Source organism: Mandrillus leucophaeus, unplaced genomic scaffold (genome assembly GCF_000951045.1).
Source record: "Mandrillus leucophaeus isolate KB7577 unplaced genomic scaffold, Mleu.le_1.0 Scaffold1001, whole genome shotgun sequence".
NCBI classification, from domain to species: Eukaryota; Metazoa; Chordata; class Mammalia; order Primates; family Cercopithecidae; genus Mandrillus; species Mandrillus leucophaeus.
The window spans coordinates 607784-634354 of NW_012098111.1; the positions used below are offsets into that span (position 1 = coordinate 607784).

A 26571-nucleotide genomic window follows, 5' to 3' on the forward strand; every position below is an offset into this window, starting at 1 on the left:
TATTTTTGTATATATTTGAAATTTTTAAGATAAAAAGTTTTTAAAATGTAAAATACTGGCCGGGAGCGGTGGCTCACGCCTGTAATCCCAGCACTTCGGGAGGCCGACGCGGGTGGATCACCTGAGGTCAGGACTTCGAGACAAGCCTGGCCAACATGGTGAAACCCTGTATCTATTAAAAATACAAAAATTTGCTGGGCATGGTGGCAGGCGCCTATAATTCCAGCTACTTGGGAGGCTGAGGCAGGAGAATCACTTGGACCTGGGAGGTGGAGGTTGCAATGAGCCGAGATTGCACCACTGCACTCTAGCCTGGGTGACAGAGTGAAACTCCGTCTCAAAAATAAATAAATAAATAATGTAAAATACAGGATGTTAAACAAAATCTCTATGATATCCCTCCTTCCCTTCTTGGATAGAGACTGCGTGCCCTGGTCTGTCAATTAAGCATTTCTACCAGCTTTCCACTCAGTTTCCCCTTACCTCGACCTCAGCTTGAGGACAAAACCTGGCTGGTCCTTTAGAGTATCTTTATTCTGGAAAGATCAAATATGTTCCAAAAAGTAATGCCTCTCTTGGATCAACTTCCAACTGACATTCACAACTTTCCCTTCCCAAAAAACCTCTAGTTTGCTGAGAGGTTGAGAGGAAGGAGAGGAAATTAACATTTACTGAGTATCCAAGATACGCAGGCATTTTTATTTTTTAAAGTTAGGTGGTAAAAATATGGAGAAAATTCAGTATCTCAAATATTTAACTTGCTAAGAATTAAACGCATCTATAGGTATATAAATCATGGCAAATTTTGGAATGATATTTTTTGCTCCTGACGTCCACATTCACACTCTTCTGTGTATGTGCACTGTTTCAGAGAAATGGTTACTCCTCCCTTTCACCATTTAAAAAAAATCATCACCAATGTGGTGTAATCATTTTTACTGTATAAGCCCAAGTGTTGTCAAATGCTGTACAAAGTGGTCACAGAATCCAAGGTATACAGCACTAATATGCCTATACTTCAAAATTTCAGAAAATAGGGTAGGACGGCACTCCCTCAACTATTTTAAATGTTTTGTCATAAACCATAATATGCATAAACTATTTATGTTTTCTAGGCTTTTTCTGTGAGTTACTATTGAAAATCATGGAACTTCTCCTGAACTTGAATACTCTGCTAAACAGGTTACACATTTCCCAACATCTTAACCCCTTGGGTGAACAGACATTTTTCCTAAAATCTTTCATCTTCCTTTTAGTTCATAATTATTAGGGTATTTGGGGTGTTACCTTGAATACTAATGTGATATGGTGTGAAAAGGGAGAAGTGGGCCGGGTGCAGTGGCTCACGCCTGTAATCCCAGCACTTTGGGAGGCTAAGGTGGGCAGAAAATCACCTGAGGTCAGGAGTTTGAGACCAGCCTGGGCAACATGGTGAAACCCAGTCTCTACTAAAAATGCAAAAATTAGCCAGGTGTGGTGGTGGGAGCCTGTAATCCTAGCTACTCGGGAGGCTGAGGCAGAAGAAGCGCTTGAATCCAGGAGGTGGAGGTTGCAGTGAGCCGAGATCGTGCCACTGCACTCCAGTCTGGGTGACAGCATGAGACTTTGCCTCAAAAAAATAAATTAATTAATTAAATTAAATAAAAAAAAGAAAGCAAGAAAAGTGAGAAGTGGGGCAGGGAGAGGGGTGTGAAGACATAGATGCATATGATTCCAGTTTTCCGTAAAAACTAGAAACAACCTCCATCTGGAAAAAGGCATAGGGTTTAAGAGCACAGGTTCTGGAATCACAGTGCCTGAATTTGAATCCCAGATCCACCATTTATATGCTGTGTGCCCTTGGCCAAGTTATCTCTATACAGAGGTGCTATGAGGATAAAATATAATAATCCACATAAAGCATTTAGCACAGAGCCTTGCACAAAGTAAATGCTCAACAAATGTTAGATCATCATCCTTATCTCCATACTATCATCATCAGCTTTAAATTTTCATCTATTGTTAAAAATCCAAATGGTAAAAGAATGATAACCCAACACTGATTCCCAAAGGACTTAGAGATCAAAAGTGGCAAAGTTGTGCTCAGGAAGGTTCCATTAAAAACAGTGGCCCAGAGGAGGAATCCAGAAATATTTTTGTAGTCTTGATTGCCTACTTTCCTGTCCACAGAAGAAACACTGAAGTATGTCAATGCTATTGGCAGGGGTGGCCACAGAGCAGCTCTCTGCCTGGCTGTGAGGTTGCCAACCAGAGCCTTTATCTGCTGTCCCAGAAAATCCAAGTGGTGAAAAATAAGATGAACCAAACAAACGACCAGGGAGAGCTGGAGTTTTGGCATGGCCTTCAAAGAGCACCCATGTAGTAAAAGCACAGTGAAGCATCCCATTGGGTGGGAAATTTTTACCCAAAAAGTCATAGATTCTACAATAAAGGGACATAAAGCTGTCTGGCAGGAAGGACATTTGTGACCTGTTATTATTCAATTAAACCAATGCAATTAGACAAACGGTCACAGTCTCTTTTTTTTTTTTTTTTTTTTGAGACAGACTTTTGCTCTGTCCCCCAGGCTGAAGTACAGTGGTGCGATCTTGGCTTACTGCAACCTCTGCCTTCCAGGTTTAAGCAATTCTCATGCCTCAGCCTCCAGAGTAGCTGGGATTACCGGCGTGTGCCACCATGCCTGGCTAATTTTTTGTATTTTTTTTTTTTAGTAGAGACAGGGTTGCACCACGTTGGCCAGGCTGGTCTTGAACTCCTGACCTCGTGATCCACTCGCTTCGGCCTCCCAAAGTGCTGGGATTACAGGCGTGAGCCATTGCGCCCGGCCCACAGTCTCTTTTCAAATGACTATTCCAATTCACTTTGAGGCAGAAGGCACAGGCTCCAATGGTCTGCATTGAGGAGAAATGATTTAGAGTCAAAAGAAAATAAACATAAAAGGTGAGAGGAGTCACACAGAGCTGAAACCTGCCAGTACACTCACCCCAGTCAGTGCAAAGTTAGAAAGAGAATTTGCATACAGCCCCTGGGAAGCTGGCCTACAGTTTAACCTCCTCAATTTATTTAACAAACCTAAGTAATACACTTTCTTCACGCACATGCTTCTCAACTAAAATCTAGTCTCAATTAGCAAATCTCATAAAATTGCTGTGATATTTGGCAAAACTTTCCTCTTGAACTATTATATAAGAAAACATTGAACTCTCAGTACAATTATACTAAGTTTAAATAAAAGTAATTACCTAATTTGCAACAGAAATTACTTATAAAATACCACCAGGCTCAAAAGAAGAATAGATGAATTGCTGGAAGTTATACTGCTGCAATATTAATGCCTAATTATTGTCTGGCATGGGAAAAAGCAAGCTGCTGCCTTCAATTACTAGCAGAATTACCTCTCTCAAAATAGTTACAAGTAACAGATGGAATCCGAGGTAGCTGCTCTTATTGTTAGAGACGTTTGAACCAGAGTGACTCTACCTTGAATAGGGCTGGGTAAAATGAGGCCGAGGCCTACTGGGCTGCATTCCCAGGAGGTTAGGCATTCTCAGCCACAGGATGAGAGAGGAGGTCACAAGATACAGGTCATAAAGACTCTGCTGATAAAGCAGGATGCAGTAAAGAAGCTGGCCGAAACTGGCCAAAAACCCCCAAAACCAAGATGGCAATGACAGTGACCTCTGGTTGTCCTCACTGCTCATTATACACTAATTATAATACATTACCAAGCTAAAAGACACTCCCACCAGCACCATGACAGTTTACAAATGTCATAGTAAAGCCTAGAGGTTACCCTATATGGTCTAAAAAGGGAAGGAACCCTAGTTCCAGGAATTGCCTGCCCCTTTCCAGGACAACTCATGAATTACCCACCCCTTGTTTAGCATACTATCAAGAAATAACCATAAAAATAGCAACCAGCAGTCTCTGGGGCCGCTTTGTCTATGGAGTAGCCATTCTTTTGTTTCTTTACGTCTCTAATAAACTTGCTTTCACTTTACTCTGTGGACTCATCCCCAAATTCTTTCTTGGGTGAAATCTAAGAACCCTCTCTTGGGGTCTGAATTGGGACCCCTTTCTGGTAAGGAAACCACTTCCATAGTACAAAACAGAGCCAGCTGCTTGCTGCCCAATTGTGATTACTCTGCAACACAATTTATTTCTCCTGAACCCAATAAAAAGGAACTATTTGGACCATCCATTTATATAAAGACTGGGTCTGTTATAACTTTCAAATGGTTGAAAACCAATCCATAAAAGTAAAAAAACAACAACAACAAAAATGTTGCCGAGAACATCTCATGTACATTTCACATCAACTTTAGGACAGCGAAAATGAATTAAAGATTATTTTGCTTCTTCAAACAGAATAGTTGAGTATTACAACTGAAAGGACCTTCTGGAAGTCACCCAGTCCAAACCTCTCCTTTCCAGATAAAGAAAATGAAACCCAAAGAGGTGGTGGTAGGGGGTGTTCTCCAAGGTCCCACAGCCAGTTAGCAGAGAAAGCTAAAAGCAGTGCCTTAGGCTCCCAGCTCCAATCCAGTGTGCCTGCCACCTATACTCTTCTGCCATTTTGAGGGAGCACATACATTCATAGGAAGGGGGCAGATGCCACCACAGGTATCACAATTGGAATGGCACAGCTGTTTTCACAAAGATTAATCAACCAAATAAGACACTAGACAGTACCCGCATGCCTCTGTTCTGGTAGGTCCTGCCCACTGTCCAGGGTCACCCCTGCTGCCTAGTCTTGCCAAATCCCAATCCAACACGCTCAGATCAGGAATGCCATGCCAGGGCCACCCCAAACCCTAGATCTGGTGTCAGCACCACCCAGCAGATCTTCCAACTAATGCCCAGCAACTGCAGCCAGACAGTGTGCTGGCTTTTTTTTTTTTTTTTTTTTTTTTTTTTTGAGACGGAGTCTCGCTCTGTCGCCCAGGCTGGAGTGCTGTGGCCGGATCTCAGCTCACTGCAAGCTCCGCCTCCCGGGTTCCCGCCATTCTCCTGCCTCAGCCTCCCAAGTAGCTGGGACTACAGGCGCCCGCCACCTCGCCCGGCTAGTTTTTTGTATTTTTTAATAGAGACGGGGTTTCACCGTGTTAGCCAGGATGGTCTCGATCTCCTGACCTTGTGATCTGCCCATCTCGGCCTCCCAAAGTGCTGGGATTACAGGCTTGAGCCACCGCGCCCGGCCTTGTGCTGGCTTTTGTCAAGGCCCTTGGTGCCCAGGTTCCTCTGTGCCCCTCAGAATGGCAAGAGGCAGCCTGTAGCTCTAACCCTGAAATATCTAATCCTGCTTGGAATCTACTTTACTCTCCCAGCCTTCTCTCGGTTTGACACCCTTAGATATCAATGTTTCTAGATTGTGACAACTGTGATTGCCTAGATATCCCATGTGACATTTGGTTCCACCCCTCAGACACTGCCAGCTGCCTGGTATGTTCTTGCTTGTTTATACCCCTTGGAGCTATGATGCAGGTCCTTGTCAGATGCTCTTCTCACCGCCCACAGGGCCTCATATATCCATTCCTAACATTTGTTAGGGCCCAGCTCTGCCTCTCTGCTGCTCTGGCGGGCCAGGCCCATGCCAGGTCTGGCTCTGCCCTGCCTGTCCTCTCAGGTACTGATGTCACATCCCTTAGGGCACATCCTTCCTTTTCTCACAGAAGATACAGCTTGCTGAATGTTCCTGCTTGTGGAGAAAGGGGCATGCTTGGCTTCAAGCAACAAATGTGGTTGTGCAAAATTCTGAAAACTGAATTATAAGATGCATTTTGGGCAGTGGTTCTCATCTGTTACACCTAAGATGAATAATGTTCACATATTCTCAAAGGCATCTGCAATTTTGATAGAGTAACACAATAGGTTATAGCCACCATAACCTTTAGTAGTAGATCACAGAAAGATGAACTGTGGATTGTGTGCAATTCCCAGGACATGGGACTAACTAGAACACTTTTTTGCATACTCAAGGAAGCATATTTGAATGCAAGGGAGAGTGACCTTATGACAGGAACAACCTAGACCTGATATTTTTCACAAAGGAAATCATTTTCAAATAGATTACTTACAACTAAGCCGTAATGGCTGTAAGAGAACCAGCTAAAGAAAGGACTCTTCGGGCAAAGAATGGTCTTCTAAAATAACTAACTGGCCCTTTAGTTATCTTATGAATAAAACTGGACTTTGATTTACAGTATTGGGTCTTCTTAATGAGCAGCGCTCAGGCCCCATGCTCTGATCATGCCTCCCAAAGCACACCTTTAGATTCTACTTCATGGTGGATCACAGCAAGGGGCTTGGTGAACGTCTTCTTATTCTGCATCATAGCCCAGATTATCGAGGCATCCAGCGAGGTGCAGGCTTCGTCAGGAGGCACGCACTGCAGAGAGGCAGAGCAAAGCACAGAATCAGGGGTTGCTCAAAAGTGCCTTCACCAGCTCTACCTGCACAGCTGTGCTGTGGCCTTTTATCAGACAGCATACAGTCATTCACTACAGAAAAGCAAGAAGGTGGGTGTTTTTCAGAGAACACCAGATAACCTGGGAGATATCACAGCAGGCCCAGTAGATTTTTGGTTGTACCTGAAGATGCAAATATCACTGGATAGCTTCTCAATATTGTCCTCCCCCTCCCCCTCTTCCCACAAAACTAAACATTTTAGTGTTAGTTTGAAAAATAGAAAAACTAGTATGCCTAGTGTTGGTCCTCACCAAGCTGGCTTCATATACACGGTTCATGTTTGTGATTGGTGATTGTGGGAAATTTCCTGTAAAGATGCTCCTCAACTAATGATGAGGTTACATCTTGACAAACCCATTGTAATTGAAAATATCACTAAGTTGAAAATGCATTTAATACACCTAAAGTACCGAACAACATAGCTTAGTCCAGCCTGCTTTAAACATGCTCAGAACACTCACATTAACCTACAGTTGGATAAATCATGTAACACAAAGCTTATTTCATAACAAAGTGTTGACCAGCTCACATAATTTATTGAATACTTTACTTAGAGTGAAAAACAGAATGGTTGTATGGGGACTGTCTATATTGCATTATGAAGGTGACAGATTTTATATTTTTGTCCAAAAAGATAATTATGTTGTTGAGTTTGTTTCATTTTTAATTCTGGTATAGGCTCATGTAAAACTAAGCTTTCCAGGGTCATCTGTTTTTAATGTTTCAAAATGCAGATCCTGGGGAGCTGTGCCCAGGTTGTGGAGGCCATGAGGTCAGCTGCTTCTATTCTATTTCAAGGCCTCAGAACTATTAATGAGCATGCTCAGGCCCACTACATCTGTTTTGAAAAGATATGATCACACTCCCCACTTTTTCTTTAAAATAACTTTGGTTTCTTGTCTATACTTATCAATAGGTATAATTTTTTTTTATTTTTCTTGAGACAGGGCTTTGCTGTGTTACCTAGGCTGGAGTGCAGTGGTACAATCATGGGTCACCACAGCCTTGGCATCATAGGCTCAAGTCGTACTCCCGCCTCAGCCTCCCCAGTAGCTGGGACTACAGGTGTGCACCACTATACCCAGCTAATATATATATAGTAGTGACGGGGTCTCACTACGTTGACCAGGCTGGTCTCGAACTCCCAGTGATCTGCCCACCTCAGCCTCCCAAAGTGCTAGGATGACAGGCATGAGCCCACGCCCAGCCTAATAGGTATAACTTTAAAGTAAATGACAGCTTCTGTGGCAAGAAGACATATTAATACATCCATCATTTTAAACATCTATAGCAGGCATCCCAAAAAGCTAACTGAGTTCCATCTTTTCCAAACACAAAAGAGCAAAGACTTTAGGCCTTGCTGTCATTGCTGCTCTGAGCAACATGCCAGTCAGACACTTCTTATAAGACAACACTCACCGCCCCACTCCTACCCCCTCAAAAAGAGAAAAGCCTTTAACAAGAGCCCTCTTATAAAGAAAAACAACACATTTTCTGTGGAGGGGCATGATGATTGACAAGATTTGCATTTTGCTTTCCTGTTTTAGTTTACTGTTACTTTCCTACTGAGCTCTTCAGTTGAGCAAGAGTCTATGATTCTACATTTAACGCAGTGGTCTGTGACCCTGGGCAAGACACTGTACTCTCTGGGTCTCCGTTTCATCAGCAAAGGGCAGGGTTGGTCTCAACAATCTCTGACACCTCTTCCTAGAAGATGCTTTGGCTCTCTCTATTGTCACAGAAAACACTCAGAAAATAATAGCAATGTGAAAATATTACCTATAAGCAGCAAACAGGAAGACAGTGGTAACAGCTCATCCAAGCCTCTGATGGATAAAGGGTGGGCTGTCATTGTACCTCCTCTACTGAGGAGGGAAGCCAGGTATGATTATAACAGTTTTATAAATACAGACTCTGAGGGGTCCAGGGACTGACTTAAAGTTCCATTGGTGGCAGCAGACCCTCCTTCTCAATCCCAGGCTCTTTCCATGTTATCTTATCTTGGGGCTAAAGGGTGACTTAAGGTTTAGGGTTATACCCCATCATGTCATCCCCTGAGGTTTAGAACTCTCCTTAAGAGTGTTCTGGAAGAAAATTTTAGGATTAATTTTCCCAGATTAACACACATGAAGCTGGGCTGTTCCAGGCCAGGTCAGAGAGAAGTAACAGCCAAAGCCACAGTAAAGATCCCTGGTAACTGCTAGCCCTCCCCTCCAAGACCTCTAACCCTTAAACGTTACCCTTCTGCCCACAGGAAGCAGCTGGTCCCGTAGCCATACACGAAGCTCCCCATGGCTCTCTACCACTGTCCACTAAGCCCCAACCCTGATGGCGAATGCCCACAAGGCTAAGGCATCACTGCCGCAAAAGCAAACTGAGGAATACAGTCTAAATCACTGTATATGTGCTCCTCAGTGATTATGATCATATCTGCTCTATTTTCATATGCAAATGAAATTCTCTTGGGTATTATCAGAGAAAAGGATGCCCAGGGTAAATATAATGATGCAAGGAATTCAGATCAATTGTAATTTGAAAATGATAGTTTTTCCTCCCACCTCCATACCTAAGACTTACAATTTGTGAGTTAAATGAGAAAAATTCCATACATACATTATTAATAATACTGCTTGATTCTTAGCCTTTTAGACATTGATATATGACTACAAAAGAATTGGAAATCAGTTTACTCTGTGTGAGATAGCCACAGAATAAATGCATGTATGAAATTATACATAATTATGGCAGATCACAGAAACAAAACTATGGCAGAAGATACATTTCATATACAAGGCCAACCTAATGGGTATCATCATTCATCTTGCACATCTCCCCTATCATAGGCATTCCACCAAGGTCAAATGGTTCTGCTTTTTGTTATGGCAACAGACCATTCAATCTGGAGAGTGACAGGAGGCAAATATGATGAACTGGTATGAAACTGAGAAAAGCTAAAATATTTGTTAGTTTCCCCTAAAAGTCTCCCTGAGACAAGTCAACCTTATAATTCATACAGAAAAGGTTAAAAAACAATTACAATGCCAGTCTCAGCAGGACCTGGAAAAATTAGAACTTGTCCTTTCGGCTTGCTGTATCTTTGGCACTGCAAACTATCTGAAAAGCAAAGATAAAGCCAGACCTCTCCCTCCATGGAAAACAGTCTTGATTTATCACTCATAAGGTACTACTAAGTAGCTCACATGGAAAAAAGAAAATAATGCTGTCAGGATTTATTATCTAAGACTCCATAAAACTCACAGTTCCCTGCTAATACTGACTTTAATACTTCAGTTGGGCAGTTCCAAAACAAAAAACCTCAACCTGCAAGACCTTGGGATTAAACTTTTCTGCCTCACCTAAAAATGCCGAAATAACCATCTGAATGGATGAAGGCCCACAAACCTTAGGCAACTTCTGGGGGTGCTTCTCTGTCTTGGTACACAGCGTCAGCTCACACTGTAGAAAGAGCAGTGAGGTGTTGAAGACGGGCTTGAAGACAAAGCTGAATCGCTTCTTATCCATGTCGGCTTGCGGGATAGGAAAGTGCACTCTCCTGGGACTGTAGAATTTCACAGATTCATCTTTAGGACAAATGTTCTCAATAATGGTGTAATGAGACATCCTATCAGGGTTCGAATATGGAGAGATAAAGCACGTTTGGATGGCAAATCCCAGTTCTTGTTCAGCCTTAGTAACAGATACCTACGAGAGGACAGAACGAGGAATTAGGAAATGAGTTAGCATCTCACTTCCACTTTAGGCACAAGGACCATATGCCAACACAGCCCTTCAGATGACACGCTGCTTTATCTTCATACCATATGTATAGCCTTCCTTCTCATTACAGAAGTAACACACACAAACGTTGAAAGAAAAAGGTATTTTCCATTTCAATTTGATATGGATGGTGACAGTGAATTATTTCGTTCAAATGTTAGTCCGTTAGATTCAAATACAAGATGAGTAAGTCTCTTCCACCTCCCGGAGAGCTACAAATAAAAGCATATTTTGCATTTAAAGTGGATTTTCCAAAGTTAATAAAACACCAATAGGCAGAGTCCCTAATGCTTTAATAGTACAACACTTACAAGCTAAGCTCTTTTTTAAAATTGACCAAAAAATAGAGTTCAGTGGCCAAATCTACTTAACCTAGGCAGGAAGACTGAGCTTCTAAACTGCAAAAAGTCAGAGTAAGCCTGATGAGAGTCCTGCTTCACTGGTGAGAAGGCAGAGCTGGCTCCGGTGCCGGGTGTCAGTGACGGTGCAACCTGGAGGCCATCATGGGCCTGGTAAAGTGTCCCAGCTGCTGGCAGATCCAAATCAGCCTTGCCAAGTACTCCCCCTTCACTCCACAAGCCCAGGGGTAGTTTAGGGGAAATCTAATCTGGAAACGTTTCCGACTCATTTATACTTCCCCCTTTGAAAACATTTGTATGGGCTACGTCCAAATTTTGTTAAGGTTCTTTTCTTTAGAAACAGGAAGTAATGTTTAGCCAAGTGTAAACAGAATTCAAACCTCAACTATCCTAAACTTAGCTAAAATCCCCAGACCAGACTAGATTCTCCATTTGGTGACACGTGGATCACTGCATGAACTGCCCCTCCCTGCTATGCCTCATTCTTTGACTAAATTTAGGATCAAAATAAACTTTAACACTTGTAGAAACAGCTAAGTCCTTATCCATAGACCAGCAGCCCCAGAATCATTTCAAAAGCACGGAGATAGAAACAGACATTCCGCGCTGAGCTACCCAGGGGGAAACCCCTGACATCACATGGGGCTTTGAATCCACAGCACTGCTGTGAAAGGTTCCTACCTGGCGGTGAACTGCAGGACACTCAACAATGAAGATGCTAATGAAGAGGATGCTAAGAGGAAGTGTAAATACTAACACTTCAGTATTTTTGCAATACTTCTGAAAAACAAGATACTCTATCTTGGAAAGGTGGCAAATTACATATGTGCTATTACTAAAAACTGCCCTTTAACATGAACTCAGAACCCACATGCCAAAATGTGTAACACAGGGACCGCAAATCTTTTCTCTAATCTCAAAGGAAAGTATGTAGTGGCAGAATGTCTAAGGTATCCCAAAAAGGGATACCTTTGTAGCAGAGGGAAAATATATATATTATTTTTAAATATATTTTTACATACATAATTTATATATATAAATTATCAGCAAATCCTTTACTAAAAAAGATTTTACTTTTAGACCAGAAGTGAGTAGGAGAAGGACTACAGGCTTTGCAGTGAGACGAGCTCATAAAAACCACATGCTCTCCTGCTCACATGCTGGGCACTGAGACTCAGTTTCCTCACTTACAGAATGAGAACATGAATACCCACGAGATATCATAATTGTGAAAATCAGCAAAGTAAAAGTTACATGCAAACAACACAGCTCCCAGAGCATCAATAAATGCTACCTATTAGTAGTAGTAGTATTCTAGATTTAAAATTTTAGGTTATTAACAATTGGGTTTGGAAATTCCTCAACACAAATGAACCAAAAGAAAACTGCCATTATGTGACCAACAGTCACCTGAGATGACCAATGAACAGATGGCAACACTGTTAACTTGGATTATGAAAGGGACTGCATGGTGTAGAGGGAATAGAGGAGAAACTATGAGAAATATAGGTGATATATGAAAAGGCATAAATGGGAAAACAAGAATGGGGAAAAAAAAAAAACCTACCAATAACACTTTTCAAGTAAGTCAGCATTTGAGGGATGGGGGAAAAAACCCAAAATATCCAGGGTAAGGTACAGGAGGAAGACTGACCACTGATTAGCATAAATGAGCAAAGCCAGGCATAGACTTGGAAAAGAACAATCTGCAGTTATGCAGCACCCCTGAAATCCACAGCACAAGAGAGCTGTTGACCAACTGCCCATGTGAACTATACAGCCAGAAAAGCAAGAGAAAAACAGCCATCTTGGCTTAGGAAGAGCATGTAGAAGGCAGTATATTTTCCCCAATGGAGAAAGAAGGTGTGCTCAAAGAAAGAGAACTCTCAGAATGGGGGAGGGGCCGAATCCATATGATCAGGGAAAACAACATCTAGCACCAGCAGGCTCTGTCCCAGAGTCAGTGCAAATGTGAGAGTTATATGTCATTCCAAAACAGAAACACGTGCACCAAAGTCACTTTTAACATGCGCAAGTATCCCGCTTTGACCCTTTAAGCTTCTCACCCCTCCCACTATGAAGCTGAGCTTGCAGCTCAGCACCAAAACCAGCTCATTAGATGAGGACCTTCCCATAAGATCAACAGATGATATGCCCACTGGAAACACTAAGGTTGAAACATGAAAGTTCGTACCCAGGGCACAAGAAACAATAGACATCCTGGTGCCATAAGGACATTTATCTTTTCTAGAATCCAATCTCTGAACCTGGATGTTTGCACTGATAAGATGTTATGTTTTCTCCCCTTTCAAATGGCACTTTGGAGATAAATGATAGTCGTATCCAGCGAAGAACGGTCAGAGCTCTGGAGCCAGGCGGCCTATGAGCACTGAATCTGAACTCCACTAGTACCAGCTGTGTGGCCTCAGACAAATTTGTGCCTCAATTTTCTCATCCATAAAATGAAGGTATTATTAGCCTCCCTCATAGGATGGCTCTAAAGAGTAAGTAACCGCTGCAATACTTACAACTATGTTTGGCACATAATAAATCTGCAGTAAATGTTAGATGTTGTTATTTCATTATTACCACGACTGCCTAATATTCTGTAGTCACTCCAGATTCCAGATTTAGGCTGCAAATGATTATTAACATTATATATAGGAAATAGTTTTAATAAGTGTATACAGATACTTAGATCATGATCTAGAAAAAAATTTTTCATGAGTTATAATAGCACATAGCATTTCACTTAAAAGTGAGTGCAATTCAAAAGATAACAAGTCAGTTTCAGTGGCGGCAGGGACCCACAGGGATTTGGCTGCCATGCTGGGAGCCAAGGGGACTGTGCAGGGAAAAAGAAAAAAAAAAAAGATAACATATGAGGTGGTTTTGAAATATTCCATGGTTAACTCTAACACTGCAACTACTGAACGACTGTTCCAAAAGCAAAGGACAGGGCTTTACCAGTAGAATTCACACTTGCTAATTTTTTTTTTTTTTTTTTTTAACATTCGTCTACAAAACACTGTCTTCACTTAGCATAATGTATTACATCTTGAAATTTCCTGCTTTGGTCAGAAGTCAACCTGGAAGTGTTCTCTGAGCCAAGCCCACATCAGACCTGGTGAAGGTCTGTGAGGCAGGATAGGAAGAGGTCTGTACAGGGTATTTTAGCTGATGACTAAGGAACTACAGCTCAGCGCTAACCTAAAAGCTCAAGGCTAACTTTCAGGTCTCACCTCAACATAAACGTGTCCATTCTCTGCCACAGAGAAGACCCCCTGGGAGGGCACCAAAAAGAGGTCAGTGTTGTAAAGCTCCATGTTGAAGGTGATGTTTCCATGGGGCTGTTCCTGGAAGCTGCTGGGGTTCCTCACCTGCTGCAGGCTGCAGTTAAACTGGAAAAAACAATCCACAGGAAGATTAATGACAGTCACATGAAGGATGAAGGCCCTGTAGCTTCATGAGCTTTAGCCTTTAACATCTGATTTTATTTTCAGATAGTCCCTAACTAAAAACAAAATAGACAGCATTTTCCACAAACCCCCCGCTGATAACAAACACGTACCACCACAATTTCAGGTCGGGTGAACAGGGAAGCATCTCCTTCATCCACATCTCCCGGAAATCCATTATCACCTGACTCCAGATCTTCATAACCATCTGGCCAACCACTACTGTCCCCAAGGGCTGGAACCTGTATCACAATCTAAAAGGCAAAGAAAGCACAGCCAGTGTTATAAAAATGCCAAACCATGTGCATTTGGTTCTGCCTCACACAAACACTCATGTAATGATTCTGATGCAAATTGAAAATCTGACTTTAAGACAAAAAAATAAAATAAATAACCTCCAAGCTTTTTCGAATTTTATCTTCAAAGTGATGAAGAATAAGGAGAAGCCCAATGCAGGTTCAAGTTAAAAGCTAAACTAGTATTTGTATTGTCTTGTGAAAAATAAATATTTATGTTGTAACCATATTGAATAATGACGAATGACTTCAAATGATGGGAAAACACTAGATACTAGAATGGAGTTGCATGGAGTTGTCAAGAGGCTTGCCTATACCGTGAGAAGGGGCTTCCCCTTAAGAGTCTTTATATTAAAAACTGTAAGACGTACTAAGTTGGTGAATACAAGGAGCTTCGTTATATATATCCTTTAAGAGTTGTAGAAAGTTTGGTAGAAGTCAGCAGCGAAGGACCTAATGTTTACTATGGAGCACATCTTCTCTTCATTGCTGTGCTCTCGTACCCCTCTAACTTTTGCTCATTTCTTCCCTAAGAAATCCTTCTCTATGGTGTATGGATGTGGAAAAGAATATGTTTTATTCCAGGAATCTTTTTTTTCCATCTTTTTCACTATCCACCTGCAGATATATTCCAGGAATCTATCTTGACATAGGTTTAAAGTATGATTCCTGGATTATTTCTAAATAGGATGAGAAAATTCACCCAAGGGTTGTGACTCCAAAAATGAAATCCTAATTTCTCTTGCTTCACATGCTTGGATTCTGAACATGCTATAAAATAGAAATATATAGTAAGTCTGAAAATTACTACAATTACAATTGGTGAGAACAGCTAAAATAGTCCCCGAAGAGAGTAGGATGGGAAGAAAAAAAACAAAAAACAAAAAACTGCCTTTCTCTCTGTACCAGGTGCTCCAAAGAAAGTACTGACGCCAATTAAAGGAAGCATCTAGGATATTGCTAAACTCGAAGATCATAATAAAGAAAAGAAAAATATGTGAGAAAGAAAAGGAACTTTAAGGGATCATTACATGCCTTTCTCTCCTGAAGCAACTGGCACTTTTTTTTTTTTTTTTAACTTAACGGACATATTACTGTAGCCACTTGTTGGTGTTAACTTGGACCACAGTTTTAAAATGCCATAATCAAGTATTTCAGTATTATATGACATTCATTATATCTGTAGACACTGGATAACTGAAAGAAAATTCATGCTGTAATTATCAGGAGGTCAAATGTTAATAAAGTAATGATTTGAGTAACAAAAGGAGATTAGCAGGGCCTAGCCTGGTGTCTAGGAAAGATTAGGGGACGAGAGGTCAGGAAGTTGGATTCAGTCGTCCTGGCTCTGCCATGAGCCCATCCCTGGAGTTTAAAAAAGCAAGTCTTTTTAACTTCTTGGAGTTCAGTTTCCTCACCTGGTGAAATGAAGCTGAATAAGCTCATCTTAGGTTCTTTGCGGCTCCAACAATCTAAGATTCTCTGAGGAACAATATACTTGGGCTCATGGGAGAGCCATTTCTCACAGGAACTGCGCTGACCAGAGCACCGGATTGCTAGCCTCTCTTCTCTGGATTGGGTCAAACTAGCAGCCACAGCTCAGCCACCCCATGTCAAAGCTGGATATGGCACTAAGAAGACACCACCTCCCCACCCCAACCCAACCTGTGTCAAAGGTGGACACAAGGATCTCTGAGCCTTATTTTTAACATTAAAAGTAAAACCCAAAATGTAAAATCAGCACTTTAAAGTTCTTCTGAAATGAGTTCAGGGTAAGTACATCCATTTTGCTGAGAACTGACACTTGGCTTTGTTCAGGCCTGGGGTAAAAACCCTCTTCATCTTCAAAGAAACGTTAAGTCTAATTTTCAGGGAGCACACAGCCAGGCTCTGGCAAAGGGCAAAGCTTTGTTCTGGAAAACACTCACAGAGTTATAGTAGACCACACCATCGAGGGCTGACCACCGGGGCCGCGTACCACAGCCATTCAGGGGAGACTCCAAAACAAAGTGTGTGCCATTCATCTTGGCCTTGCAGGTAGGATCCAGCAGGGTGACGTCCATCCCCGAGTAGCCACTGGCCTAAAACAACAACCACCGAAGACATAGTCGGAGGCCCACAGGCTGTTCTGTTGCATAACTGACACAATTGACAACTGCCTGGTCTTCCAAGGACAGGCAACAAGAGGCCTGCATCGTTCCCTTCCCCACATATCTCTTCCCAGCTGCCCACCTCTCAACAGCCCAAGGGTAATATCTGTTGGCCTTGGCAATTCAATAGCAAAATATTGACACACGTGGATCTGGAACCCCCCCGTCACTGAGAACAACAGGAACCGGGTGAGAATCGCAGCCAAGGGGAAGTAGGCCCATCCAACTGAGAAAACAGTATCAAGCCTCCAGAGTTCAAAAATGAAAGAGATAGGGAGAAATTACAGATGCAGACTGGGGCCAGATGGGAAAGGAGGTGGCCTCTCTTCCCTCCTGTAAGCAGCTGCACTGACCTGAAAAGAATCTTTTTCTACAGCCACGATCATCTTCTCATTGTCACATTTGACAGACAGGGCAATATCCACGCTCCCTTGCACCTCTTCTGGCTCTCTGAGACCAGGAAACAGCTGTATGCTGGGAATGACAGGGTCCTTTGGCCTAGGGAGCCCATCTTCTCCCTCTTCATTCCAGACTCTCCTGGAAATATCTGGGAAAGGAAAGGGAAGGCCTCCATTTTGGCCTCCCCCTCCCTGGATGGGTGGGTTCTGCAGGGCAGGCAGGGCACCAGGGTCCAGCAGGATCCGCAGCTCAGGAGGAATAGTGTGGACTTCCTCATCTCCCATCTCCTCTGCTGGTGACAGAAGGCAAAACATCATCAGTGTTTGATGCCAGGCCACCACCAACATTATTACAGGCAGAACAGGAGGAATTAGCATAGAATGGGCAGGTGTAAAATGACTTTTAATAAGCAATGTATAAAAGTCATTAGAAGTCTAGAAGCCTGAATTCTAGTCCTGCTGTTCTCTCTAACTAGCTCAGTGGCTTTGGGCAAGCGGCTTGCTTCTCTGTGCCTCAAATTTGCTTTTCCAATTTTTTAAATTAAGCAGTTGGAAATGATTAGTGGTTCTTAACTTTGGCTACACATGAAAATCACTTGGGAGCTTTAAAAAATATTCCTATGCCCAGGTTGTACCCCAAACAATTTAAACTCAGACTCTCTGGGGTGGTACCCAATCATTGATATGTTTTAAGCTCCCCATGTGTAACTTCAATGTGCACCTAAGGCTGAGAGCCAATGGAGGAGACAGTTTCTAAGGCTGTCCAAGCTAGAAAAATCTGTGATTTGAGTAAGTTACATGGTGCAATATTATTCCACTCAAATGCCACTAAAATACTTTCCTTGAATCAAGAGATTCTTTTGAATAGTTTCTGTAAGGATGTCTTGAAACAATATTGGTATGTGAAAATTACTTCGCCACCTTCTTTTTGACAGCTAAATTTTAACAGGTATCTGGGCACCTTGGCCTTTTAGAATGTATTCCCTTGAAAGTTAAGAAAGAGCTGCGTAGACACATTCATTCCTTCAAAGGGAGAGATGTATTTCCATATAATCAATAATCAATATTTTTTCATATTTCTAACAATTAAAATAATAATTTCCCCAGTTTTCTTTATATCTACTATCTAAGGCCAACTGATGTATACTTGAGGTCAAATCCATCTCAGTGGAAGCTGGAAGTGAAGATGACAGTTGGACATTATCTCTCCTTTAATAGTATTCTTTGGAAAGGACGCTAGAGCTGTAAGGGTCTAAAATAAGTCATAGCTTTGTAGGGTTTTTAATCTGTACTTTCACAAAAACCTTCACAACAACCCTGTAAGGTCAGTCCTATTATTTTCACCTTATTACTGAAGAAAAATATGTGGCTCAGAGGTGAAGCGACTTCTCCCCAAACAGTGACTAAATGGTAGAGCTGGGGCTTGAACCTGTACTCCTCATCTTTATTCTATTGGCATTTCACTCAGTGGCGGTATCATGAGCTGAGGAACAGGTCTAGGGATCAGAAAACTAGGCTTTCAAGTCATGCTAGCTATAAGACTCCAGAAAACCTCAAGAATTTGTTAAGCCTCGGCTTTCCACCCCATCCAACTGGGATAGTAACTCCTGCCTTCCCTCTGGGTATGAATGCCCAAGTATGAGTCCTCGTGACTATTTTCCTAAAAGATACAGCCTTTGACCATGAACTTCTTTCCTGCAGTCTTAACTCTTCTGTATTCTCAGCCATAAGTGGCCATTAGGTGCCTCAGAGAGAAGAACCTAATGTAGTCACACTGAAGATAACCTATAACAAAGCTCTCTGAATATGCATTCAACTCTATGTCACTGAAAATCTGTATTACAGTTTCCTCAAAATCTCTTTCTAGGTAATTTTAAGCCTTCTGATAAAAAGTAGTCAAATTATTAAAATGTGCAAGAGAAAAACAGCAACATATAAGCTGAAATGACAGTTCCTCACTGGAAAAGCTTCATTTGGAGGATATTTTTTATATAACTTAAAAAAATTCTAACTTACCATGATTTTCAAGCCGAAGATGAAATCTATTAGCCACAGGAGCCATTGTGTATGAAGTTATTGGACTATAGCCATTGTCCAAAGCCCACTTCACCAGATTCCCTTGGGTTGAAGGAATGTCATCTCTTATTGATTTGGTCATTGTCATAGATCTTTCACTCTCTTTTCCAAAGCCAATACTGTTAGGAGCCTGAAGATATAGCAAAAAAATTCACTCATGAGTCTAAAATTAAACAGCACTTTAGATAATAAAAATTAAATATCTGAAATAAGTAGATTCTGTATTGTGTATGAGTGAATTATTTATTCTTTTGACCCCTATTTTCTTTGGGCTAAGAACGATGATGTGAAAAACCTTTAATAGCAGATGACATCTACGCATGCTGCTTGATCATACTATTTGTATTGCCTATGCTGATAAAAAAATCATCCAGTGACATGTAAGTAGTTACATAGTAAGTATACCTAGCTATAACTATACAGTTAGTCTAATGTTTAAATGATTAACACACACAGTAAATATGTATAATAAGCTTTCCCTTTTTACTTAAAATGACATATGAAGAATACAGACAGACATGTTATATTGCCCTCAAATTTCCATACTTCCACTTCCTATTCCCCTAGATTTCAATGAAAGCAGTCAGTTACACCCACTTAACAATGGAGATATGTTCTGAGAAATGCATCATTAGGTGACTTAGTCATTGTGTGAACATCATAGAGTGTACTTACACAAACCTACATGGTACAGCCTACTACCTACCTAGGCTATATGGTACAGCCTATTGCTTCTAGGCTACAAACCTGCACAGCATGTTACTGCACTGAATACTGTAGGCAGTAGTAACACAATGGTCGGTATTTGTGCATCTAAACATAGAAAAAGTACAGTAAAAATATGATATTACAATCTGGTAAGACCACTGTCGTATATGTGGTCCCTCACTGACTGAAATATATATGCTCAAGACTGTACTTCAGTGTGGAGACTATCCCATCTATATAAACTGTTAAATTCCACATGGTAAAACAACCAATGTTTATATTTCATCTAAAATGTATGATCAATGAGCAATTCTATAATTGTATTCATTTGCCAATTCTATTAACCAAATATACTTACGTCTTCTATTCTAAATATTAATTAATTTACGTTACTCTCCCCTTAAGTATCACTATTTTATCCAGTAATACAAGTAGGTCTTAAGATTAGCTTTCAGAGATAAGTGCAATAGCTCACACCTATAATCCTAGCATTTGGGGAGGCTGAGGAGGAAGGATTGCTTGAGCCCAAGAGTTTGAGACCAACCTGCGTAACACAGTAAGATCCCATCTCTACAAAAATTTTAAAATTAGCCAGGCATGGTGGCATTTTCCTGCAGTCCCAGCTACTCAGCGGGCTGAGGTGGGAGGATCACCTGAGCCCGTGAGTTAGAGGTTGCAGTGAGCTATGGTCATGCCACTGCACTCTAGCCTGGGTGACAGAGTGAGACCCTGCCTTAAAAAAAAAAAAAAAAAAGATTAGCTTTCACTGGATAATCAATTACAAAATAAAAATGATAGAAATATTTCTGGGAAAGGATATAAATGGACTCTACTCAACCAGGTTATTCAACAAGGACATGGAAGGTAAATTTATACATCAACTGCTGACTCCTGTGGCAGTGTTCTCATCAGAGGGTGAGAAAGCTGAATGCTGCAGAGGGGACCCCAAAGGGAAGGCACCATATTTTCAACAACTGCACCAACAGGGCTGGAAAGCCCTTCCAGCATGCAGATTACACCATTTTCATGCTGTATAAAAATCACTTTAATTTCCATGCCCAGTGATTTTCTCCTGCATGCATGCAGCATTTTTCCTAAATTCCTCATTTGTTTCCCATTCTGTTTGCCCCTAACATGACTAAATATTAATCCTTTCCCACTGTAAAACCCTAAAAGATTCACAGGCTCCAAGTTCCCTTGGCCTATGTGGTTGTGGGACATTGGCTGAAGCCACATATATTTCAACTCAAAGCTTAAAGGATCTCATTCAGTATATTTTTCTATTACCTAAAGTGCTTATGTGTGGGAATACTGCCAGACTCACCAGTCACAAATACTACAAGCAAAGGAACCAGACAGAACTTTAACCAACTTCTGCAGTCATTTGTAAACTCAGTTTAATAGATTCAGAATATTTTAGCTCTTACTCCAATTCAGAAAAAATCTCCTTAGGGTAAAGAAGGGCTAGGGAGGAAAGAAACAAAAAAGGATGGAAGGAAAGAAGGAAGGAAGGAAGGAAGGAAGGAAGGAAGAAAGGAAGGAAGGAAGGAAGGAAGGAAGGGAGGGAGGGAGGGACGGAGGGACGGAGGGAGGGAAGCAAGGAGGCTAAAATAAGATAATGAAAGATCCAATTTATTCTTAGAAGTTTTTATTCATTTAGTCAAACAGTAGTTTTTTAGGTACAGCTTCTTCCAGCCTTTCAGAGCTACATGTCATTTTGATTGGCTGGAATCACAATTGGCCTAAACAATACTGCTTGCTCTCATCTGCCCTAGTCTTTCATGTTGTTGGACAACTGAGAAAGTATCATATTTCCAGAATACTATCATCATAACTGCCACCTGTCCTTTTGCACCAATGTGGAATGAGCTGTTTGCACCTTTCCACATTAAATCTAGGAGCTGTCAATACATGTCATTTTGATTATGTCTGGGAACTTAAAAGACTCGACATCTATCTACACATTTGTAAAGCAGCAAGGCTTGGGACAATGGCAGACAAGCTGGTGGTTCCCAGCTTTGAGCAAATTCTCACATTGTACCTCTGGAAGTCCCTAGGCTTTTTCCAGCTTTAGTGGAGCTATTCCAAATGCAGGTGTACAAGGGGGTCTCCAAAAACCACCACCATCTTTTCCAGCCATATCTTCATGAAAGATGAGGAGTTGAGTCTAAGTGCCTCCACAACCCCCCATATTTGCATCTGAACTGATGGCATAGGGGAGGGAGGACTAGGGAAAGGAATGGCCAGAAAGCGTAGTGCATATGCCCACTGGGATTTTAAAAAATGTCTTCTTTAGGAACAAGCTGTCAATCATCAACCCTGAAGTTCTGAGGCCACATGAAATAACATAAGAGGAAACCTCTAACACGTTTCCTCCATCTATTCTTTTATGTTTTAGAGGTTCTTCCTACCATAAAAGTGATTATGCATAGTCCACAGAGGACCTGAGAAAAGAGCCAGAGCTGGACAAGGCAATGTAGACACCTCCAGTGTTCCCATTCTTGCCCACTGCCTGGCTCTTTGCACCTCTTTTGACCATTTCGTCATCTGGAGGGCACATTCTGCCTATGCCCCACCCCCGACACACACATGCATAAGACATCCATGTTTAATGGTGCTCTTCTTTAAATTACTCCATCAGGCTCCTTACAACTCCCTTAGTAGACTTTTTTCTTTCTTTTCACCTTATTTGGAGAAGTGCCTTAATTGTTCCTATAGATACCTGAAAGAGTTATTTATGGAAGGAAGATGAACCCCCTTTCTATGGCAGGCACGCTGCTAGGCATGTATTATTTTATTTCTCTTCCATAATATAAGGAGACAGGCATTACTATTCCTGTTAGAGAAGGAGAACCTAAGACTCACAGAAGCAACACATGTAGCTGAGAACTTACATGTGCAGGCCCTGTGTCCAGTGCTTTAGATGAAATATCCTACAGGCCCTTAACAAGTACTTGGCGAATAAATGAACAAACAAATGAACTCAGCTAATGAACCACAAACTCAAGGTGAGTACTATCATCATACCCATTTCACAGATGACCAAACAGACTCAGTGTTCATCAGTTAGACTGCACAATATCTACTAGGAGTAGTAATCATTGGAGATGGGATTTAAATCTAGCCCTGTCTGGCACGAAGTCAAGATTCTTTCCATTCCACTATGCTGTCTCTAAAGGAAACAACTAGAAACAAGGTTTCTATAAACCACTGCCCCCTTTCTAAACACTAATTTAAACTTTTGTAGGAGGTCACAGTGGGATTGCCTTTCCGTCACAGCACAGTCAGAATTCACATCTGAAACAGGGAATTAGAAAATCACAAAACATCAACTGGTTGGGAGAATAAAAAAGAACATCATGAAACATTACCTAATTGTTTAGTAATGTTGTCATGCATTGTCCAAAATTGGCCTGGAACAAGAGTACAGCCAAGGAGAGGAACATAAACAGATCTTGCACTGGGATGAGCAATCTCATTTCTAGCCTTTCTGATTCATATGAGAGATGGGGACATTCAAAGTGAACTCCAGGACTGCCATGGGCCACGCACACATACTCAGGGAGAGAAAGAGCCATTGAAGGGTCAAGGCTGAAAGAATATTTACACAAGAACTCCAGCAGGGAATTAAAATGTACCGTATGTTTTTGCCTTTCAAAGCATGATTCCCTTTCCTGTTTTTGTTATTCTGAAATTAAAAACATTTGGCCGGTGTGCCAGGCAGCAAAAGCAGCAGACAGCCCAGGTCACCAACACCCCTCATGCCATGCCAGAGAAGGCAATCAAAACATCTCTGACTTCAGATCATGGCTAGGCTTTGGGCTTGACAACAAATTAATGTATCACCATTACATATGATGGCTCAATGGGATCCTAGCAAAGTTTTTAAAAAAAAAAAAAAAAAAAACAACCCACGGGAACCAGAAACGATTACTTTAAAATTAAAATATGTGTGCTAGTGGTTTTGCCTGCTGCCTCTGGTGAGTGCTTTTACCTGACGTTGCCAAGGGAACTGTTGGCTTTGCTCACTGTGGTATCACATGGAAGGTGCCACGAATGAATGAATAATACCAAAACCAAGGGCATCCCTCTCCCAAAATACTGAAAACATAAAACCCACTTCAACTTATTCAGTGCAGGTACTAAAAGAGAAATTGGCCAAAAAAAATTTAAAGATGATGCATAAAAATTTGAGCCCACAAAAGAGATACTAAACAGATAATTATCTTCTTAAAAAACAGGGAGGAGGATTTTTCTTTAACTTTCAATAATTCAGTCAAATAGTTATTGCCTAAGTATATTTGAGATAAGATTTACTTTACCAAGTTTCAACATTCAACTTTTGAGGAAACCAGCTGCTGTTTGCCCATCATGCCAATGGGCTAAGCCTCGTGCGTACATCTCTATTACATAGAGGGCCTTGGGAACAAGCTGGAGTAGACTTGTCCAGCATGATTTCACTGACTTCGCAGTTACTGTGATTCTTCTATCAGTGTTTCACACTTAGGAGTTGGAAGCAAGCAAAAAGCCATGCCAATATTTCATATTTAACTCAAAAAGGAAAGTCAACGATGTGAGCTGGCATCAGCCTAATTTCCCATACTTTCTCTAAGTACCTAATTCCGTAATAAAAGCTGATATTCGGAACTGTGACACTGAGGTCCTTGTGGGACACTCATTATGAAGGCTCAATTGTGTTCATTACTTAACACTTACTATTAGTGGAAAGCATACTAATGTATTTCAGGAATTTCACAAGTGAGGGAGTGGGGGTTCAGAGAGGTTAGGGGACTTGCCAAAGGTCACAGTGGGATTACCTGGACTCAGACCTGGGTCTGTCTTAATCCGAGGCCATGTTTTAATGACCACACCTATTTTATAGGAGCATCCTATTTTGCAAAGTGAAAAATAATTGACAAAGCTTAGAGAGTCCAAAGAGGGAGAAACTCTAAAAATAACACATATAAGTACAGCTTAAATTGCTGTCATTCATCTAAACAAAACAAAAGACATACTCAACCAACTTACAATAATTTTCAGGCTTCCCTTAACATCAAAAGATTTGATCACCCAGTTGACAGACTTTTTGCACTTCAAGATCAGGATGAGATTTTTGACCACCTCAAGATTCTCTTGAGAAGGTCTTATATCAATTGTTATATCCACCTGGAAAGCACTGTGAATGGAAAACAAAGGCAAAGTTAAGACCTACATGCCAGAAAGTTGCAACTATCTCCCCTCTTCCAAGTCTTCATGTTTCTAGTGTCTGGCCAGTTGATTAAAAAGCTGGAGTTGATCCCAGGCCAATGACATGTGCAAAACAGATTGTTATTGCACACATAACAAAATTGTTTTACATAACAATAGAAACATATGCTTGCTGATAATTAGTCACTAAAGTTTTTCTCTTCTTTGGTGGAAAAGAGGTGGTTACTTAATGCAGCCACTGTTTGAAATGGACTTGAATGAACCAGAAGAGTTTACTTTTGAAGCAGTATTGTTGCCTTTTCAACCTTTAACACCTTTGATGTACAGGATTCCCATTTGGCTATATGCTCAAATTCCTTCAAAACCGAAGTAGGTGGCAGTTTGGTGAGTTGTGGGAGGGTGGTGTGGGGAGAAGGGAAGCACGGTGGTAAAAAAAAAAAATTAGGAAACTTCAGAGTAAAATAAGAGACAAAAGGCTAAAGAATTTCTTGATTTATATAAGGTTTGCTTAAGTCATTAACAATTGCTACAGAATCATATCTGCATTTACTTTCCCAAACTTCTGGATATAAGGTTATTAAAATAAAGAAAACAGATGGTCAACCAAGTGATTACTGGAAAATTGATGAACACAACCCAAACTTCTAAGAATTCGTATAAAAGAGAATTTTTTACTAAACAATAACATCCCTGTCGTTCTGAATTTAAGGGAACAGTCTTTCTTTCCATCTCAGCTTTACACACTTGTAAATCATAAAAAGGATGGTATACTCCAATGAAGCCTCAGGCCTGACATCGAAGCACATTCACCAGACTGCTCCTACTCCCATTCCCTTTTCACTTTCCACAAAATTCTTCAAGTGGACAGAGTGGAATCTTACCAAAACTGATCTGTAGCTTACACACTTTTAAAGTCAAACACTGATTAGAATTTTAACCTCGAAATCCCTCTACAATATAAATTTAAAATTTTAAGTCACTAGTCCAGATTCAAAGGAAGGAGGGTAAAATGCAGGCTAATGTGGGAAAAGAACCTACTTTTTCTCCTTTTTCTTTTTTTTAAATTCCCTAATTATTCTTGATAGGGAGGGTCGAATTTCCAGTCCAGTGGTAGGAAGCTGAGAGGGAGAACAAGCGCACAAGGGAGACGCAAGTTCTATCAAATGGCTCTTTGGTATGTCACTATGAAGGGCCACTCCAGCATACACACACACACACACGCGCGCGCACGCACACACACACACACCAAGCACATAAGGGAGAGGCAAGCTCTATCGAATGGCTCTTTGGTATGTCACCATGGAGGGCCACACCAGCACACACGTGTGTGCACACACACACACACACAGAGATTTAAAGCAAACAGCTCTGAGTGCCTAAGTGCTCTGAGGACACCATAAACAGAGCTTTATTAAAACCAGAAGGTTACTAAGATGATAATTACATTAATAGGGTATATTTTGTAATTTTTCTATCAGGGATAACCTTAGTCAGAGGTGATAAAGACGGAGCAAGAGTGACTGTGTCCTGTAATTAACACCCAGAAGTTCAGAACAGGTTTCAGGAATTCATATGAAATATCTGGGATCTAGGGACAGATGCAAAATATAAAATATACCACCAGTGCCTTTACTCTCTTCTTCAAAGCTTCTGTGAAACACATCTGACGAAAC

The 26571-nt window shown here is 41.2% G+C and overlaps 1 protein-coding gene across 3 annotated transcripts in view; it reads right to left on the reverse strand.

Annotated features, from left to right (window-relative positions):
- TGFBR3 (transforming growth factor, beta receptor III) overlaps positions 1 to 26571 on the reverse strand; it is a 245589-nt gene that overhangs the window by 22502 nt on the left and 196516 nt on the right. For 2 of the 3 annotated variants that reach the window (XM_011973431.1, XM_011973443.1), the window contains 8 exons: positions 24719 to 24866; positions 18923 to 19112; positions 16862 to 17199; positions 16287 to 16439; positions 14176 to 14316; positions 13847 to 14005; positions 9871 to 10170; positions 6268 to 6388 (listed from right to left, as the gene is read on the reverse strand). In XM_011973431.1, the coding sequence (XP_011828821.1) occupies positions 6268 to 6388; positions 9871 to 10170; positions 13847 to 14005; positions 14176 to 14316; positions 16287 to 16439; positions 16862 to 17199; positions 18923 to 19112; positions 24719 to 24866 (1550 nt within the window). The remainder of the gene's footprint in view (positions 1 to 6267; positions 6389 to 9870; positions 10171 to 13846; positions 14006 to 14175; positions 14317 to 16286; positions 16440 to 16861; positions 17200 to 18922; positions 19113 to 24718; positions 24867 to 26571) is intronic. The other variant, XM_011973436.1, reaches the window with a different exon arrangement.